This window comes from Heterodontus francisci, chromosome 32 (genome assembly GCF_036365525.1).
Source record: "Heterodontus francisci isolate sHetFra1 chromosome 32, sHetFra1.hap1, whole genome shotgun sequence".
In the NCBI taxonomy this organism is placed as follows: domain Eukaryota; kingdom Metazoa; phylum Chordata; class Chondrichthyes; order Heterodontiformes; family Heterodontidae; genus Heterodontus; species Heterodontus francisci.
Window position 1 is genome coordinate 56,628,422 of NC_090402.1, and position 21,058 is coordinate 56,649,479.

Genomic DNA, 21,058 nt, shown 5'->3' on the forward strand with positions numbered 1-21,058 from the left:
CTTCTAGAATATATTTAATAACTTGGCCTCCACTGCTTTCTGCGGTAGAGAATTCCACAGGTTCACCACCAGCTGAGTGAAGAAATTTCTCATCTTGGTTCGAAATAGCATACGCCATATCCTGAGACTGTGACCCCTGGTTCTGGACTCTCCAGCCATCGGGAACATCCTCGCTACGTCTAGTCCTGTTAGAATTTTATAGGTTTCTATGAGATCCCCTCTCATTCTTCTAAACTCTAGTGAATATAGGCCTAATTGACCCAATCTCTCCTCATATGTCAAACCTGCCATCCCAGGAATCACCCTAGTAAATCTTCTTTGCACTCTCCCCATGGCAAGAACATCCTTCCTCAGATAAGGAGACCAAAACTGCACACAATATTCCAGATGTGGTCTCACCAAGGCCCTGTATAACTACAGTAAGACATCCTTACTCCTGTACTAAAATCCTCTTGCAATGAAGGTCAACATACACTCGCTTTCCTAACTGCTTGTTGCACCTGAACGTTTGCTTTCAGCGACTGGTGTACAAGACACCCAGGTCTCGTTGCACCTCCCCCTTTCCCTATCACCATTCAGATAATAATCTGCCTTTCTGTTTTTACAACCAAAGTGGATAGCCTCACATTTATCCACGTTATACTGCATCTGCCATGCAATTACCCCTCACCCAAATCATTTATCCGAATTCCGAATAGCTGGGGCCCAAGCACTGATCCCTGCAGCACCTGACTAGTCATTGCCTGCCACCTGGAAAAAGACCCACTTATTCCTACTCTCTGTTTCCTGTCTGTCAACCAATTCTCAATCCATGCCAGTATATTACCTCCAATCCCATGTGCTTTAATTTTGCACACCAACGTCTTATGTGGGACCTAATCAAAAGCCTTCTGAAAATTGAAGTACACCACATCCACTGGTTCTCCCTTATCTATTCTACTAGTTACATACTTTAAAAAAAAGTAGATTTGTTAAGCGTGATTTCCCTTTCATAAACCCATGCTGACTTTGTCTCATCCGACTTATGCCTTCCAGGTGTTCTGCTATCACGTCCTTTATAATACTCTAGCATTTTCTTCACTACTTATGAGAGGCTAACTGGTCTGTAATTCCCTTTTATTTTCTCTCCCTCCTTTTTTAAATAGTGGGCTTTCATTTGCCTCCCTTCATTCTGTAGGAACTGCTCCAGAGTCGATAGAATTTTGGAAGATGACCACCAATTAAGCAGCGCTGCAGGGATCGTGTGTTCGAGGAGGGGGAAGTGGTGAAGCTTGGAGTAAGTGGTAGGGGGTGGGGGGGGGGTGGAGGGGGTGAAGAGAAGCAGCAAGGGTGGGAGCAGGTGGCCGGGAAGTGGGGGGTGGAAGTGACGAGGAAAGGAATGAGCAGGAGGAAGCGGTGAGGGCATGACCGTGCGGCGGCGGCAGGGGGGTGGAGGAGAAGCGGGGAGCGAGCAGGCGACGGGGGAGGCGGTGAGGGCAGGAGCGAGTGGCTGGCGGGGCGGGGTGGGGTGAAGCGGCGATTGCTGCAGGAATGGCGGGATGGAGTGGGCTACTGTTTGGGGGAATGGAGCCAGCGATCACGGTTATTGAGGGGCAAGGTCCTCATTCTGTGGTGACACTGGAAAGCGGGCAAATGTCCGCACGCACTGATGACGTCCGCGATCACTCTGCACATGCTTTGCATTGTCTGGGGCTACTGTGTACTAATAAACCTTACTAATACTAATAGATAACAAGTATACCGTTTTGGATACTGTTGGGGAGGATGGCCTATCAAGGGAAAACAGCAGCAGCCAGAGCAGTGGCAGCATGGTTGGCACTGTTGTTCAGCAGGGAGGGACAAAGCACAGAAGAGCAATAGTTATAGGGGACTCTATAGTCAGGGGCACAGATAGACGCTTCTCTGGACATGAGAGACTCCAGGAAGGTATGTTGCCTCCCTAGTGCCAGGGTTAAGGATGTCTCTGAACGGACAGAGGGCATTCTGAAGGGGGAGGGTGAACAACCAGAGGTTGTGGTACACATCGGTACCAATGACATAGGCAGGAAGAGTGATGAGGTCCTGCAGGGGGAGTTTAGGGAGTTAGGTAGTAAGTTAAAAAACAGGACCTCTAGGGTTGCAATCTCTGGATTACTCCCTGTGCCACGTGCCAGTGAGGCTAGAAATAGGAAGATAGTGCAGCTAAACACGTGGCTGAGCAGCTGGTGTAGAAGGGAGGGTTTCAGATATCTGGACCATTGGGTTCTCTTCAGGGACAGATGGGACCTGTACAAGAAGGACGGGTTGCATCTAAACTGGAAGGGCACTAATATCCTGGCTGCAAGGTTTGCTAGCGTCATTCGGGAGGGTTTAAACTAGTGTGGCAGGGGGGGTGGGAATCAGAGCAGTAGGACAGCTAGTGAAGTAAATGAGGAGGACACAGTAAATAAGGCCAGTAGGACTAAGAGGAAGAGCAGGCAGGGGGATGTTGCTGAGCACAGCGGGACTGGTGGTCTGACGTGCATTTGTTTCAATGAGAGAAGTATAACAGTAAGGCAGATGAACTTAGAGCTTGGATTAGTACTTGGAAATATGACGTTGTTGCTATTACAGAGACTTGGTTGAGGGAAGGGCAGGATTGGCAGCTAAATGTTCCAGGCTTTAGAAGCTTCAGGTGGGATAGAGGGGGATGTAAAAGAGGTGGGGGAGTTGCATTACTGGTTAAGAAGAATATCACAGCTGTACTGCGGGAGGACACCTCAGAGGGGTCATGCAAAGAGGCAATATGGGTGGAGCTCAGGAATAGGAAGGGTGCAGTCACGATGTTGGGGGTTTACTACAGGCCTCCCAACAGCCAGTGGGAGGTAGAGGAGCAGATATGTAGACAGATTTTGTAAAGATGTAAAGGTAACAGGGTTGTGGTGGTGGGTGATTTTAACTTCCCCAATATTGACTGGGACTCACTTAGTGCTAGGGGCTTGGATGGGGCAGAATTTGTGAGGAGCATCCAGGAGGGCTTCTTGAAACAGTATGTAGATAGTCCAACTTGGGATGGGGCCATTCTGGACCTGGTATTGGGGAATGAGCCCTGCCAGGTGGTCGTAGTTTCAGTGGGGGAGCATTTCGGGAGCAGTGACCATAATTCCATAAGTTTTAAGGTACTTGTTGATAAGGATAAGAGTAGTCCTCGGGTGAAGGTGCTAAATTGGGGGAAGGCTAATTATAACAATATTAGGCAGGAACTGAAGAATTTAGATTGGGGGTGGCTGTTTGAGGCTAAATCAACATCTGACATGTGGGGGTCTTTCAAACGTCTGCTGATTAGAATCCAGGACCAGCATATTCCTGTGAGGAAGAAAGACAAGTTTGGCAAGTTTCGGGAAGCTTGGATAACACGGGATATTGTGAGCCGAGTCAAAAAGAAAAAGGAAGCATTTGTAAGGGCTGGAAGGCTAGGAACAGATGAAGCACTTGAGGAATATAAAGACAGTAGGAAGGAACTTAAGCAAGGAGTTAGGAGGGCTAAAAGGGGTCATGAAAAGTCATTGGCAAACAGGATTAAGGAAAATCCCAAGGCTTTTTATACATATATAAAGAGCAAGAGGGTAACCAGGGAAAGGGTTGGCCCACTCAAGGACAGAGATGGGAATCTATGTGTGGAGCCAGAGGAAATGGGCGAGGTGCTAAATGAGTACTTTGCATCAGTATTCACCAAGGAGAAGGACTTGGTGGATGATGAGCCTAGGGAAGGGAGTGCAGATAGTCTCAGTCATCTCATTATCAAAAAGGAGGTGGTGTTGGGTGTCTTGCAAAGCATTAAGGTAGATAAGTCCCCAGGGCCTGATGGGATCTACCCCAGAATACTGAGGGAGGCAAGGGAAGAAATTGTTGGGGCCTTGACAGAAATCTTTGCATCCTCATTGGCTACAGGTGAGGTCCCAGAGGACTGGAGAATAGCCAATGTTGTTCCTTTGTTTAAGAAGGGTGGCAAGGATAATCCAGGAAATTATAGGCCGGTGAGCCTTACGTCAGTGGTAGGGAAACTATTAGAGAGGATTATTCGGGACAGGATTTACTCCCATTTGGAAACAACAAACTTATTAGCGAGAGACAGCATGGTTTTGTGAAGGGGAGGTCATGTCTTACTAATTTGATTGAGTTTTTTGAGGAAGTGACGAAGATGATTGATGAGGGAAGGGCGGTGGATGTTGTCTATATGGACTTCAGTAAAGCCTTTGACAAGGTCCCGCATGGCAGACTGGTGCAAAAGGTGAAGTCACATGGGATCAGAGGTGAGCTGGCAAGATGAATACAGAACTGGCTTGGTCACAGAAGACAGAGGGTAACAGTGGATGGGTGTTTTTCTGAATGGAGGGATGTGACTAGTGGTGTTCCGCAGGGATCAGTGCTGTGACCTTTGCTGTTTGTAGTATATATAAATGATTTGGAGGAAAATGTAGCTGGTCTGATTAGCAAGTTTGCGGACGACACAAAGGTTGGTGGAGTTGCGGATAATGATGAGGATTGTCAGAGGATACAGCAGGATATAGATCAGTTGGAGACTTGGGCGGAGAAATGGCAGATGGAGTTTAATCCGGACAAATGTGAGGTAATGCATTTTGGAAGGTCTAATGCAGGTGGGAGGTATACAGTAAATAAGTAGGAGCAGGAGTAGGCCGTCCGGCCCCTCGAGCCTGCTCCGCCATTCAATAAGATCATGGCTGATCTTTTCGTGGACTCAGATACACTTACCCGCGCTCTCACCGTATCCCTTAATTCCTTTATTATTCAAAAAGATATCTACCTAGGCTTTAAAAACGTTTACTGAAGAAGCGTCAACTACTTCACTGGGCAAGGAATTCCATAGATTAACAACCCTCTGGGTGAAGAGGTTCCTTCTTAATTCAGTCCTAAATCTGCTCCCTCTAATCTTAAGGCTATGCCCTCTTGTCCTAGCTTCACCTGCCAGTGGAAACATACTCTCCACTTGTATCTTATCTATTCCCTTCATAATTTTATATGTTTCTATAAGATCCCCCCTCATTCTTCTGAACTCCAATGAATATAATCCCAATCTACTCAGTCTCTCCTCATAAGCCAACCCCCTCAACTCCAGAATCAACCTCGTGAACCTCCTCTGCACCCTCTCCAGTGCCAGAATATCCTTTCTCAAGTAAGGAGACCAAAACTGCACACAGTACTCCAGGTGCGGCCTCACCAGTACCTTATACAGCTGCAACATAACCTCTCTGCTTTTAAACTCAATCCCTTTAGCAATGAAGGACAAAATTCCATTTGCCTTCCTAATTACTTGCTGTACCTGCAGACCAACCTTCTGCGATTCATGCACAAGGACACCCAGGTCCCTCTGCATAGCAGCATGCTGCAACTTTTTACCATTCAAGTAATAATCCTTTTTGCTGTTACTCCTACCGAAATGAATGACTTCACATTTATTAACATTGTATTCCATCTGCCAGTCCTTTGCCCACTCACTCAATGTATCTATGTTCCTCTGCAAAGTTTCACAGTCATCTGCACACTTTGCTCTGCCACTCATCTTAGTGTCATCTGCAAACTTTGACACCCTACAAGTGGTACTCAACTCCAAATCATCTATATAAATTGTAAATAATTGCGGTCCCAACACTGATCCCTGAGGCACACTGATTGCCAACCAGAATAGCACTCATTTATCCCCACTCTCTGCTTCCTGTTAGTCAACAATCCTCTATCCATGCTAATACTTTACCCCTAACGCCATGCATCCTTATTTTATACAGCAGCCTCTTGTGCGGCACCTTGTCGAAGGCTTTTTGGAAATCTAGGTACACCACATCCACTGGGTCCCCATTGTCCACCTTGCTCGTAATGTCATCATAGAATTCCAAAAGATTTGTCAAGCATGACCTGCCCTTCATGAACCCATGCTGCGTCTGCCCAACGGGACAATTTCTATCGAGATGCCCTGCTATTTCTTCCTTGATAATAGACTCAAGCATCTTCCCCACTACAGAGGTTAAGCTAACCGGTCTATAATTCCCCATCCTTTGTCTACCTCCCTTTTTAAACAGTGACATCACATCTGCTGTTTTCCAATCTGCTGGGACTACCCCAGAGTCCAGTGAATTTTGGAAAATTATCGCCAGTGCACCTGCTATCTCTCCCGCCATCTCTTTTAGCACCCTGGGATGCATTCCATCAGGGCCAGGAGACTGATCAATCCTTAGCTCCATTAGCTTGCCCAACACTACCTCTTCCGTAATAATGATTGTTTCCAGGTCCTCACCTACGTTCGTCTCTTTGTCAATTACTGGCATGTTATTATTGTCCTCCACTGTGAAGACCGATACAAAATACCTGTTCAATGCCTCAGCCATTTCATCAAATCCCATAACTAAATTCCCCTTCTCATCCTCTAAAGGACCAACGTTTACTTTAGCCACTCTTTTTCGTTTTATATATTTTAGAAACTTTTGCTATCTGTCTTTATATTCTGTGCTAGTTTTTTCTCATGTTCTATCTTACTTTTCTTTATAGCCCTTTTTGTGGCTCTCTGTTGACCTTGAAAGTTTTCCCAATCTTCTAGTTTCATGCTGTTTTTGGCCACTTTGTATTCCTTCTCTTTCAATTTGATAGTCTCCCTTATTTCCTTAGACACCCATGGCAGATTACCCCTTTTCTTCCAGTCCTTCCTTTTCACTGGAATATACTTTTGCTGAGCACTTTGAAAAATTGCTTTGAAAGTCCTCCACTGCTTGTCAACTGTCCCACCATAAAATCTTTGTTTCCAGTCTACTTTAGCCAAGTCCTCCCTCATTCTATTGTAGTCCCCCTTGTTCAAGCGCAGGACCCTGGTATTGGATTTTATCTTCACACTCTCCATCTGTATTCTAAATTCAACCATACTGTGATCACTCCTTCCAAGAGGATCCCTAACTATGAGGTCATTAATTATTAAATGGCAGAACCCTTAGGAGTATTGACAGGCAGAGAGATCTGGGCATCCACAGGTCACTGAAAGTGGCAATGCAGGTGGATAAGGTAGTCAAGAAGGCATTCGGCATGCTTGCCTTCATCAGTCGGGGCATAGAGTATAAAAATTGGCAAGTCATGTTGCAGCTGTACAGAACCTTAGTTAGGCCACACTTAGAATATTGCGTGCAATTCTGGTCGCCACACTACCAGAAGGATGTGGAGGCCTTGGAGAGGGTACAGAGGAGGTTTACCAGGATGTTGCCTGGTCTGGAGGGCATTAGCTATGAGGAGAGGTTGGAAAAACTCAGATTGTTTTCATTGGAACGACGGAGGTGGAGGGGCGACATGATAGAGTTATAAGCGGCATGGACAGAGTGGGTAGTCAGAAACTTTTTCCCAGGGTGGAAGAGTCAGTTACTAGGGGACATAGGTTTAAGGTGCGCGGGGCAAAGTTTAGAGGGGATGTGTGAGGCAAATTTTTTACACAGAGGGTGGTGAGTGCCTGGAACTTGCTGCCAGGGGAGGTGGTGGAAGCAGATACAATAGCGACGTTTAAGAGACATCTTGACAAATACATGAATAGGATGGGAATAGAGGGATATGGGCCCCGGAAATGCAGAAGGTGTTAGTTTAGGCAGGCATCAAGATCGGCGCAGGCTTGGAGGGCCGAATGGCCTGTTCCTGTGCTGTATTGTTCTTTGTTCATTGATAGCACTACTTACAAATAAAATAACTCACCAACTACTCATCTCCCTTCTGTTGATGTCACTTAAATATAGGGAAGCTACCCCATATTCTGAGGAAAACTGGAATGATGAATTTTCAGACCCTTGGACTAATTTCCTAACTTTAGAGAAAGGGAAACAAAGCTACAATACTCACCAACCAATCAACTCACAGCTTCCTGACTCGATGGAAACGGGTGAAGGAACCGGCGGCTAAGATGAGGGAGGTGCAGCGCGATCGCTTTCATACTGCCCCTTCCCTCTGGGTACTCACCGCACGTCCATCACGCCCGGCAGCTCTGATTCAGGACCTAAACCACTGAAACTGCAATCAACCCTCTCGACTTCCACAACAGCACCACGCATGTTCAGCGTAGACTCGGTGTGGCGGGGGTGGGGGTGGGGGGTGGGGGGTGGGGGGGGGGGAGAACTACGCGCGCTTGCGCTTTGCAGCCCTTCTGTTGGAGATAGGCAGTATTCACAACCGCCGAGCATTTTGGGTATGCTTGTCTGCCATTAATTTGTGCTGGCATGGAAGTGAGGTTCATGTTGTATATACCTAGAAAAATACAACGTTGTAAAGAGTGAACATTATCTACTTTCACTCCCCGCTAGGGTCACAGAAAATAAATGTATTAATTTCAATAATTCATTTGATTTTCAATCATTTACTTTAAAAATTGAATCATGTTTCTCTAATTGCATTTCCAAAAACAGATTCATGGCCTCATTTTTTTTCTTCCTCGAGCCGTGGAAATTCGTCTGGCTGTGTAATGTTGGTGAGTGGTGACTGATTATCCTGGGAACCAACAGGAAGAAAGCTCAGAGGACGGAGGGCCAAGGCAGCGACATGTTCTGCAACCAATCACGGTGCTTGAGGGGTGGAAGCTGAGCTGGCCAGCCAGTTGATTATGTATGAATTATTGTGAAATAATTTATCCTTCAATAGTTAAATTTAGATTTCTTTTATCAACAAAAGAGTTTAGCATTTGTCAGTATTTTGTTTTCCTGGAGTTTCTATTCTGCATTTCAGTCACTTCAGTGCCAAGTTGACCAGGCGTGTAAAGGTCATTCATTTCCCTATTTCCATGTTGCTGTTAAAGATACAAAGATTGATTTTTTTCCCTCACAGTGTATCTGATGGTGATATTTAGAGAGTCAAACTCACCTTTCTGCATATTTATCAGTTAAAGATACATTCTTTCTTTTAGCAGTGAGTCGCATCCCATACAGGATGTCTGGTGGCTTCAGCCCTTAAAATATTCATCCTTTTGTTCAATTCCCTCCATGGCCTCACCCCCTCCCTATCTTTGTGATCTCCTCCATACATACAACACTGTTATAAGGAGAAATTATTTCCAGTGTCAGAAGCGTCGGTAAGCAGACAGCACAAATTTAAGGTAATTGGCAAAAGAATCAGAGGCAACATGGGGAAGACATTATACAGTGAGTTGTTATGATCTGGAATACACTGCCTGAAGGTCACACACCTTCCTGGCTTGGAAATATCTCAGTATTGCTTCATCATCACTGGGTCCAAATCCTGAAACTCCTCCCCAACAGCTCTGTGGTTGTAAAATAAAAACAAAAAATGCTGGAAATACTCAGCAGGTCTGGCAGCATCTGTGGAGAGAGAAACAGAATTAACGTTTCAGGTCAGTAACCTTTCATCAGAACTCCTGATCATAGCTCTGTGGGTGTACCTACACTACATGGACAGCAGTGGTTCAGGAAGGCAGCTCCCCACCATCTTCTCAAGGGCAATTCGGGATGGACAACAAGTGTTGTCTTTTCCAGTGATGCCCACATCCCATGAATGTATTATAAAAAGAACAATTAGAATTGTCTGCTCTGAATTTCCACATTGTACTAACTTCTGAAAACTCCTTTTACAGGATATTAGAACGGGAGAATTTGCAGATGGAAAGCTCAAGCAAAACATCACATAAAAATCTGACATTCACTCAATACATCAGGAACTGAATATCATTGGCCTTTTAATGTAGAAGGAGAAATGTTTTAACCAGTTAAACAGCCTGAAGAAACATCACACCATTCACAGTGGGGAGAAACCGTACACATGTTCTGTGTGTGGATGAGGCTTCAACTGATCATCCAAACAGGAGACTGAAGGACATATGCACTGCAGAGAAATCATGGAAATGTGGGGACTGTGGGAAGGACTCAATTACCCATCCAAGCTCGAAATTCATCAGTGCACTGTCACTGGCCATTCGCTTGTTCTGTGTGTTGAAAGGGATTCATTCAGTCATCGAACATTTTGATACACCAGCAAATTCACATTGGGAGGTTTCCATCACCACTGTATGAGAAGGGATCTGTCATTCATCGAACCCCCTGAGGCACCATGGCATTCACACTTGGGAGAGGCCAGTCACCTGCTCCATGTATGGGAAGGGATTCACTCATTCATCCCACGTAGGTGATTGGCCTCCAACAACCACTACCATCTTCTTTTGTGCTAGGTATGATTATAAACAGTGGAGATATCTCCCCGCCCCCAATTCCCATTAACTTGATGTCAAGGACAGTCATTCTCACCTCACCTCTCGAATTCAGCTCTTTTGTCCATGTTTGGGCCAAGGCTGTAATGAGCTCTGCAGCCAAGTACCCTGGCAGAACCCAAACTAAGCATTGGTCAAAAGGTTATTGGTGATTAAGAGGCCAGAACTGGAGGAACACAGAGTTCATAAAATCATGGAATGACCACATCACTGAAGGAGGCCAGTCAGCCCATTATGTCTATGCCAGACCTTTGAAAGAGCTGTGCACCTTAGCCGCACTCTCCTGCCCTTTATCTGTAGTCCAATTCAAGTATTTATCCCTTTTGAAAATTACTATTGAATCTAATTCCACCACCCTTTCAGACAGTGTATTCTGGATCACTACGACTCATGCATAATGTCTTGCCCCATGCCACCTCTGGTTCTTTTGTCAATTACATTAGATCTGTGCCATCTGCTTACCGACCCTTCTGACACTGGAAATGATTTTTCCTTATTAAGAGAGTTATATGTCTGGAGGTCACAGAGATAGGGAGGGGTGAGGCCATGGAGAGAACTGAACAAAAGGGTGAGTACTTTAAGGGCTGAAGCCACCAGACATCTCTTCCAGTACAGAATGTAACAGACTATTATTTAAATTAATGGAGTTCATATTTACTCAACTGACTGGCCAACTCAGGTTCCATTCCTCAAGCACTGCGATTGCTTGCAGAACACACCGCTGCCTTAGCCCTCCGGCCTCTGAGCTCTTATCCTGTTCGTTCCAGGGACACTCAAACACCACTCGCCAACAGTACGCTGCCAGATGAATTTCAGGGGCTCAGAGGAAGAAAAAAGTTAGATCATGAATCTGATTTGGGAGATGTAATTAGGGAAGCATGCTTCAATTTTTAAACTAAACTGTTTAAAATCAAATCAAATGAATTGTTGAAATTAATACATTCATTCTGCGCGACTGTAGTGGTGAGTGGGAGTGGATGATGTTCACTGTTTTATACCATTGTATTTTTCTATGAGTATGAAACATGAGCTTCATGCTATCACGAAGAGGCAGACAATGCTACCCAGAATGCTCCGCGCGGGCGTCTCCGGACGATCGCCATCAAAACGGACGCAACGCGCAAGCGTGGTAAGGCTCTACCTTGCCTGTCTGTGTGGAGCATGCGGAGTGTGGGTCTAGGAAGCTGAGCGCAGCTTCAGTAACACGGAGTCTCAGTTGCTCTCAGGCCCTGAATTACAGCCGGCGGGGCCCGGGGGTACCATTAAAGTGATGGCGCTGCGCCTTCCCTTTCCTAGCCGTTGCTTCCCGGTTTCTTCTCCCGTTTTCATCGAGTCAGGAAGCCTGTGAGTTGATTGGCTGGTAAGTATTGTACATTTGTTTCCCTTTCTCCAAAGTTAATCCAAGGATCTAAAAATTCAACATTTCCAGTTTCTTCAGAATAAGGGTTAGCCTCCCTATATTTAAATTACACCAACAGAAGGGAAGTGCTGGTGAGTTTTCTCTTTTATTTTTAAGTAGTAAGGTTTGTTAGTATTGGTAAGGTTTATTATCAGTAGTTCTGAAAACATAAGCATTAATGCAGCCCTGGGCCCTGTTGGATTAAACCTTACATACACAGAATTACTGCCCAGAAACTGTCCCATTTGTTCCCACTAGTCTGTTCTGGTGTTTATGATCCACAAGAGCCTCATCCCACCCTGCCTGCATATCCCTCTATTCCCTTCTCCTTCATAAAATGTACTGAACCTCTCCTTAAACACATCATTGCTATCAGCTTCTTCAACCACTCCACTTGGCAGCGAGTTCCACATTCTCACCACTCTGAGTAGAGAAATTCCTCCTAAGTTCTCTATTTGACCTGTTAATGTCTGTCTTCTGTTGCTGCCCCCTTGTACTGACTCACTGATAAGAGATCTTTAAAATGATCAGATCTCCTCCCAGTCTTCTCTTTTCCAGAGAAAGGAGCCCCAGCTTGCTCAATCTTGCTGGTTAGTAACATCCTCTCTGGTAACATCTTTGTAAACCTATTCTGCACTTTCTTCAGTCTTCAATATCCTTTTTTTAATCTGGAGACCATTAACTCACAGTCTAAGCAAGGTTGTCCATAAATTTAAACTTCCCTCCCTGTTGTTGCAGTGTATTCCTCTAGAAAAGAACATCAGCTCTATCCTTTCTCTTATCTACTTGTGTTGCTCCTTTTGGTGATTAATGTGGGTCTTTTTTTAAATTTGTTTGTGGGATGTGTTGCTGGCGAGGTCAGCATTTATTGCCCATCCCTAATTGACCTTGAGAAGGTGGTGGTGAGCTATTTTCTTGAACTGCTGCAGTCCTTGTGGTTAGGTACACTCACAATGCTGTAATGAAGGGAGTTCTAGGATTTTGACCCCATGACAGCGAAGGAACGGCAATATATTTCCAAGTCGGGATGGTGTGTGACTTGGAGGGGAACTTGCATGGGAACACCACCACTGCATTTGCTGCCCTTGTCCTTCTAGGTGGTAGAGGTCGTGAGTTTGGCAGTTGCTGTCAAAGGTTGTTCCCAGATCTCTTTGCTTCTCTACTCCATTAATTTCCCAAAATGAATCAGCTCACATTTCACTATGTTGAATTTCATTTCCCATTTATCTGTCCTGTTTGTTTATGTCTTCCTGGATTTCAGTGCAGTCCTCCACATTATTAGTTCTACCACCCAGTTTAGTGTCATCTGCAAACTGTAAAAAGATCCCTCTAATTCCTGAGTACAAATGTAGGTAAAGAACAGGAGCCCCATTGTACATCACACCCTAAGTTAATGGCCCGGGCACTGAGGTGTCTCTATAATTTATTTAATAATTTTATTCATTGCTTTTCTGGCCTCAGTCTCCAGGGGATGATACAAAATAAGCTTTGATTCAACAATTGGAGCTTTCATTGGCAGAGTGTTTACCCAGGACCCCCCGTGGGTCAGAAAGTCCCCAATTAATGACTACAGGAGCCCAGTGCGCCGGTGGGATCGGGCTCTTGAGCATATGCAGTACAGGTGGTGGAGATGGACTGAGGTGGGACAGGAGGCTTGGGAGGCAGGAGGAGATTGGACCTGTAGGTGGGCTGGAGAGCTTCACAAACACCTGGGGTCGGCCTGAGGCCCCGAATGAGTGGTCACAGGCCCCGTGTTTACCCCTTGGTGACGGCCCCACTAGGGTGGGGTCTCTGGCTGCCATCTTGAGCAGGGCATGTCAGGGCACATACATGGCCATCTTGGTGAGGGTGCAGAATGGGCGGGGCTTCAGGGTTTCTGTTCTCAACCGGGTCCTAGTGCCTGGGAGATGGAACATCCTGGACAACAGAGTTTTAAACAGCTTCACCCACTTCCAGGCTGCATGTGATGTTTGAAGTCCATACAATATTATGGGCCATGGATATATTCAGTGTGAGAGATTACAGTCCCTGTATAGTTACTGGAAAGGGGCTGCTCCTCTGATTTTAATTACACTTTAGCCCCATGCTCTTAATGGCTGCTCAGTGTAGAGGGGGTGGGTGGGTGAGTCAGAGGATCTACTCATGGAGCTGCTCTTGGGCCTAGTTAAAACAACAATGGGTAGGTTCAGGATGCACGTGGGCCATTTTGGGGGTGGGTGTCACTCTGGCTGCCAGCCTGTGTTCCGTGGTTTTGTCTGTGCCTGGGGGCCCTGGAGAGGGAGCACACTTGATATCTTTTGCGTCCGTTGGACAGCTCATAGCACAGAGTGTCTCACAGACACTGGTAACATTCTGGTTTAGTTGGGAAGGTTCCCTTTGCTTTTGGCACTTTACAGCCTTCCGGACTCAACATTGGTTGGCTGGCATCCTTCATCTACGAAAGATGATAGACACACAGCAAACAATCCATTTAGGTGGGTCTCTTCTCTTGGTGCAGCTTTGTTAATGACTGTGAAGGCCAATCATTGAGAGGCAGGTTCTACCACAAGTGCTGCACGTGAAGCTGCCAAGTGATGCTGTCAGTTGTTGTTTATGACGGCGCCTGTTGCCAAGCTGCTGTAGCAACTGGTCATTGTGGTAACACACACCAGTCCACAGGATGTGTCACCATTTCCCTCTTTTGTCAGCTAATGACTCCCAAGTGCGAGAGTTGACGTTTAGCGCCTTCATGTCAGGCTTGCAAGCATCTCTGAAGTGGAGCTTTGGGAGCCCCACTGGTCAGGTGGCCCCGGCTATCTCACCAGACAGAAGGTCCTTGGGTATATTCTTCCATCCTGCAGTCGTGTCCGATCCACCAAAAGCAGCTCCACTCGATTAGTGCCAATACACTTGGGTGCTCTGCCTTTGACAGGACTGCTGCACTTGTGATTTTGTCCTGCCAGGATATACCCATAATGCACCGCAGGCAGTAAAGATGGAAATTATTGACCTTTTTCAGGTCGTTGTAAGTCACCCATGTTTCACAGCCATACAGCGAGGTGCTGAGAACACAGACCTTATAAACCATTAGCTTGATCCTAAGGGTCAGCTTGGTGTTATCCAATGTGCGTTTCACAAGTCGGCCAAAGGCGATACCTGCTTTCCCTATGCGTGCATCGAGCTCTGCATCAAGGGACAGATTGTCACCGTGAACCCAAGGTAGCAGAATTTGCTAACCATTTCCAGTGGGGATGTTATTTAGTGTGATCGGGGTGGAGATGCAATACCTTGTCCCATGCCATGGTTTTCTTGATGCTTCTAGTCATGGAGAACAAGTCACAGGCATTGGCACCAACTAGACCTAGTCATCACAAGGAGGCATGATCTGCCCAGTGTTCTTCACACTCACACTTACCATAGTGCAGATTGTGACACTGACCACTCTCTTAGCAGCAGAGTGAAGGTGCACCCCCAAAAGTTCCAAAGCCCCATACACGATGGCCCACCACTCATCAACATCCCATGCATAAGCAATGATGCCAAATACCAGCTAGAACACTTGCCACCCACCAAAGCCTTAATGGGAAGCACCAATGTCAGCATTGATGAAGCTTGGAAGTCACTAAGCTCAATCATCTATGAAGCAGCAGAAGCATCATTTGGTAAAAGTGGAACCCAATACAAGGGCTGGTTTGAGACCTACTCAGCTGCGATGATATCTGTCATTGATGCAAAAAATAAAGCCTATGACGCACAACATAAACCCAACAGCTGAGACAGTGCATGACCACTGCATGTAGCCAGACAACCATGCAAAGGAGAGGGAGATACAATGCTTGTTTGTGCAGTATCAGCTTATGTCAAGAAATCCTGTGTATGAAGGGATCAAGAGGGCATTTGGCCATGTGATCACCAAAGTTGCTCTCCTGAAGTCAGCAGATGGCGAAGTGCTCACTGACAGAAGTGAAGAGATGTCTCGCTGGGCTGAACAGTACTGTGAGCTGTATTCCTATGAGTCAGATGTCTCCCAGGACTTGACATTGAGTTCAACCATTTCACACCATAAACCCCACTGGACTTTTTTTTTTCTCACCATGTGCCTGCCTTATACTTGTTTTTCATGTTTTTGCTTTCAGATAAAGCTGTTCATATCTGCCATTAACACTCTCTCTCTGGGCAAATGCTTTGTCTTTTACTACAACTATTAGCACTCCCTTTGTCTTTTCTTCCATGACATCTTTGTCACTTAATTTCTCCCATCCTCTGCCATATCGCAGACCTTCCCTTTTGTTGTTCTCCCCACCCCCCCACCCACCTGCACTTTTACTTGCTCAAATCCTATTACATTTCTAATCTTTGCCAGTTCTCATGAACATTTAACTCTGCTTCTCTATTCACAGCTGCTGCTAGACCTGCTGAATATTTCCAGCACTATGTTTTTATTTCAAATTTCCAGCATCTGCAGTATTTTGCTTTTGTTGGGACTTAGCTGCTGATTTTGGCTTCTTTTAGTTTGAATGGGCCACATGTTTGCGGGGGGGAAACGAGAGAGGAAAGAATGTTCCATGGAAACGAGAATTGTCTGTTCTGAATTTCTAACCTGTACTGACAGTGATGACTTTTGTAAACTCCTTTTTACAGGGTATTCGAAGAGGAGGATTTGCAGATAGAAAACTAAAACCAAACGTCACATCAGGATCTGACTTGATGCATCGGGACCTGAATATCATCAGCCTTTGAATGTGGAAGGAGAAATGTTTGGCTGTTCTGTCTATGGGAGAAGATTTCAAACCTCAATGTGACTGGAAAAGCACCAAGACATACACACCCGAGTGAGAGTGTTCCAGTGCACTGACTGTGGAAAGAGCTTTAACCAGTTACACAGACTGAAAACCCATCGAACCATTCACAGCGTGGAGAAACGTGTTGTGTGTGAATGAGTGTGTGGACGAGGCTTCAACAGATCATCCAACCTGGAGAGACACAGGACGTTCGCTCTACGGAGAAACTGCGGGAAGGGATTCAATTACTCATCCCAGCTGGAAACTCATCGACACACTTGTACCGGGAAGAGGCCGTTCACCTGCTCACTGTGTGGGAAGGGATTTATTCATTCATCCACCCTGCAGAAACACCAGCGAGTTCACACTGGGGAGAAGCAATTTACCTGCTCCAAGTGTAGGATGGGATTTTCTCAGTCATCAAACCTACTGATACACCAGCAAGTTCACACTGACGAGACACTTTTTAACTACTGGGACAGTGGGAAATGCTATAAACGTTTCGGGGAACTGAAATGCCATCAATGTGCTCACGTTGACGAGACACCTTTCAGGTGTTCTTACTGTGGGGCTGGGTTCAAGCGATCATCCAATCTCACTTTACACCAGTGAATTCACACTGGGAGGAGGCTGTTCACCAGCTTCATTCACTTGTTCGTCTTCCCTGCTGACACACTGGTAAGAGACCTTTTGAATGTTCTGAATGTGAGAAGAGCTTTAAAAGTAAATGTGAAATGATGACACACCAGCGTACTCACACTGGGGAGAGGCTGTTCACCTGCTCAGTGTGTGGGAAGGGATTTACACAGTCATCCACCCTGCTGAGACACCAGCAAGTTCACACTAGGGAGAGACCGTTCACCTGCTCAGTGTGTGGGAAGGGATTTACACAGTCATCCACCCTGCTGACACACCAGCGAGTTCACACTGGGGAGAGGCCCTTTACCTGCTCCGAGTGTGGGAAGGGATTTTCTCAGTCATCAAACCTACTGACACACCAGCGAGTTCACACCGGGGAGAGGCCGTTCACCTGCTCCCTGTGTGGGAAGAGATTCACTCGATTATCCAACCTGCTGACACACCAGAACATTCACAGCGATGACAGACCTTTTAAATGTTCTGAATGTGAGAAGACGTTTAAAAGCAGACGTGAAATGGTGATACACCAACGCATTCACACTGGGGAGAGGCCATTCACCTGCACGGAATGCGGGAAGGGATTCACCCGTTCATCCAAACTGCTGACACACCAGCGGGTTCACACTGGGGAGAGGCCATTCACTTGCACGGTGTGTGGGAAGGGATTCACCTGTTCATCCACTCTGCTGGCACACCGGCGAGTTCACACTGGGGAGAGGCCATTCACCTGCTCAGAGTGTGGGAACAGATTCACCCGTTCATCCACGCTGCTGACACACCAACGAGTTCACACTGACGAGAAGCCTTTCAAATGCGCTCACTGCGGGACTGGATTCAGGCGATCATCTGAACTCACTGTACATCAGCGAGTGCACACTGGAGAGAGGCCGTTCAGCTGCTCTGTGTGTGGGAAGGGATTCGCTCAGTCAGCCACCCTGCTGAAACACCAGCAAGTTCACACTGGAGTGAGGCCGTTCACCTGCTCCATGTGTGGGAAGGGATTCACTTGTTCATCCAACCTGCTGAGACACCAGCGAGTTCACAATTGACTGCAGGGGTTGGATTCTGCTGTTCATCACATCAAGGACTGAACCATTTCGTGTCAGTGACCCTTCATCGGTGAAGGGTCACTGACCCGAAACGTTAACTCTGCTTCTCTTTCCACAGATGCAGCCAGACCTGCTGAGTGGTTCCAGCATTTCTTGTTTTTATTTCAGATTTCCAGCATCCGCAGTATTTTGCTTTTATTTAAGGACTGAACCATGTTCATTCTGATGGTTAAAGAAAGATCTGCACGTATATGGCACCTTCCACGACCTCGGGACATGCCAAAGTGCTTTACAGCCAATGACGTTCGATTGAATTTTAGTCACGGTTGTGCTGTAGGAAACACGGCAGCCAATTGCAGACAACAAGCTCTCTGGAGTGGGACTTGAACCCAGAACCTTCTTACTCTGAGGCAACAATGGTACCAACTGAGCCACAGTCACAGTTCATTTATGTTTCTCTGAACTGATGTTAGGAATACTGGACCTTGTAACATGGTTATTTTTTAAAAGTTCAAGATGGAATCCAGGAGGTCAGCTGACCTCACCTCTACTCGATAACAGGTTACCAGGACAACAGAGGGAACAGATCAAAGACACTATTCTGAACAGAGACTACAGCACAAACACCTGAAGAACAATGGGTTTCACCCTCCAAGACTTTTGGGTTGTAAAACAAGGAGTCAGTCATTGAGAACATGCAAACAAACCGGCAGGTGGTAATACCTGGGGACAATGGAAAGGCCGAGTGGCTTTGTGAAACTAGACTTCTGGTTCTTCGCATTTTGAAGAAGAGCAATAAACTATTGAATTTTAGGACCAGATAAATTTAACAGACTTTCTGGAGAAAAACAGACTGTAATGAATGAACCATCATATTGTGGCATCAAGCAGACTGTAAGAAGAGAACCCATCGGGGTGAGGTCTCAAGGGAAGCTGTAAGAGAAGGCACCCAGCAGGGGCAGCTGGAGAGAGAGAGAGAGTGAACGCCTGCTCTCTCAAGATATACAGCGAAAGGCTGTGGAAACCTGAGCCTTTTTTTGAGATTCAAAGTTTGCGGAGGAGTAAAGGGCCTGCAGGATCACCGGAAGTCACATTATCCATGGATGTCCACGTCCGAAGTGCTTGGAGAAGTGAGCGAACATAATTTTATTTTGAAAAGTCTGGGAGACCCAGCCCATTAGAACTGGGAATAATTTGTAACTTTTCACTGCAAAGGATTTCATCATCAAAAAGGACTGTGTAACATACAAGTGTGTGAGATATTCAAGTGATGAATAAGTAAAGAAAATAACTTTGTAATTTGGGGTATCTGCTATTTACAAAGTGGTATTTTGTTAATTGATTTATTTTAGTTTAATTATGATAAAAGACTTAAAACATGAAATCTTGTGTAATTTGTTAAGTTAATCTGGGGGTTTTATATCTCGAATTTTTCACGCTGATCTCTCCGAGGTCGTAACAACTGGAAAGTGGGATTAAGCTGGATACCTCTTTTTCAGTCGGTACAAACAAAATGGGCTGAACCACCTCCTTCTGTGCCATAAATGTTCCATGTTTTTATTCTGCCAGTTGGGGTTTGTTTCTGCCGAGTTCACACCGGCCAGCCAAGTTACGAGGTGATTAATATTTTGGATAAATGTTAAAATATTCAGCTTTCTTTTAAACACGTTGTAGATTTTTGTCTTTCCCACCTGAATGTTTAACATCACCAGGCTGGAAATCAGAAAGGACAATTTGGGGGGAGGATTGTACGGCAGGAACAGAACTTCAACCTGGACACAGTCCATCAGGGTAACACTGAGAGGGATAAATGACACTTGGGTCTTTTTCGTCTCTCTTCACTGACAGCAAAGTCCCCGTGGGGGTTAATCCTGAGGTGTGTAAGAAATGTGTCCCAGCCGTTCTCTGCATGGCTCAGAACGCCTGGGTATGGAACAGAAGGCTCCTTTACAACTGTGTTTAGAGTCAGGAAGAACAACGTTGAATGCTGGAAACGGGCTGTCCAATCAGAGACTGGTGGTAAATTTTGATCTGTTCCTGACTGGAAGTAAAACAGCAGGTTTAAGTTTCCAGTCTGAAAATGACTGGGGGAATTATTTTAGAAAGGTTTAACATGTTTGTGTGATAGTGCCAGGTCGATCATTTTCAGGCAGGCATTAACTCATTTAAAATAGTCCTATTGAAAATAAATTGGTTAAATTATGCATGGTAGCTGCTGGTACAATTACACAACAGTCATTTAATCTCCAGATAAAGAAGGATCTGCAGTGTGTTTCCAACAATTCCCTATGTTAGTGTTAGATGGCAGGATACATGACCCGGAACATCCACGTGAGTGCGATTCCCAACAGTTACTCTGGGATCACTCCCACTGTGAAACTCCACCACTGACCCTGAAGATTGCACAGTTGGAGTTTTTCTCATGGGATGAGAGCATCGCTAGCAAGGCCAGCATTTATTGCCCATCTCTAATTGCCCTTGAGAAGGTGGTGGTGAACCGTCTTCTTGAACTGCTGCAGTCCATGTGGTGTAGGAGCATCCACAGTGCTGTTAGGAAGGGAGTTCCAGGTTTTTGACCCAGCAACAGTAAAGGAACAGCGATATAGTTCCAAGTCAGAATGCTGTGTGGCTTGGAGGGAAACTTGCAGGTGAGGGTGTTCCAATGCATCTTTTGTTCCTGTCCCTCTAGGTGGTAGAGGTCACCGGTTCAGAAGGTGCTGTGTGAGAAAGTTTGGTGAGTTACTGCAATGCGTCTTGTAGATGGCACATGCTGCTGCCATTGTGCGATGGTGGTGGAGGGATTGAATGTTTAAGGTGGTAGATGGGGTGTCGATCAAGCGGGCTGCTTTATCTTGGATGGTGTCAAACTTCTTGTGTTGTTGGAGCTGCACCCATCCAGGCAACTGAAGAGTATTCCATTGCACTCCTGACTTGTTGCTTGTAGATGGTGGACAGGTTTTGGGGAGCCAGAAGGTGAGTTATTCGCCATAGAATTCCCAGCTTC

General features: G+C 45.9%; 1 protein-coding gene across 1 annotated transcript in view; it reads left to right on the top strand.

The window, feature by feature from the left end:
• Positions 1 to 11,342: 11,342 nt before the first annotated feature.
• LOC137347829 (zinc finger protein 850-like) overlaps positions 11,343 to 21,058 on the top strand; it is a 53,095-nt gene continuing 43,379 nt past the window's right edge. Inside the window, exons 1-2 of the mRNA XM_068012862.1 lie at positions 11,343 to 11,567; positions 16,227 to 18,047. Of these exons, the coding sequence (XP_067868963.1) occupies positions 17,101 to 18,047 (947 nt within the window). The 5' untranslated portion in view covers positions 11,343 to 11,567; positions 16,227 to 17,100. The remainder of the gene's footprint in view (positions 11,568 to 16,226; positions 18,048 to 21,058) is intronic.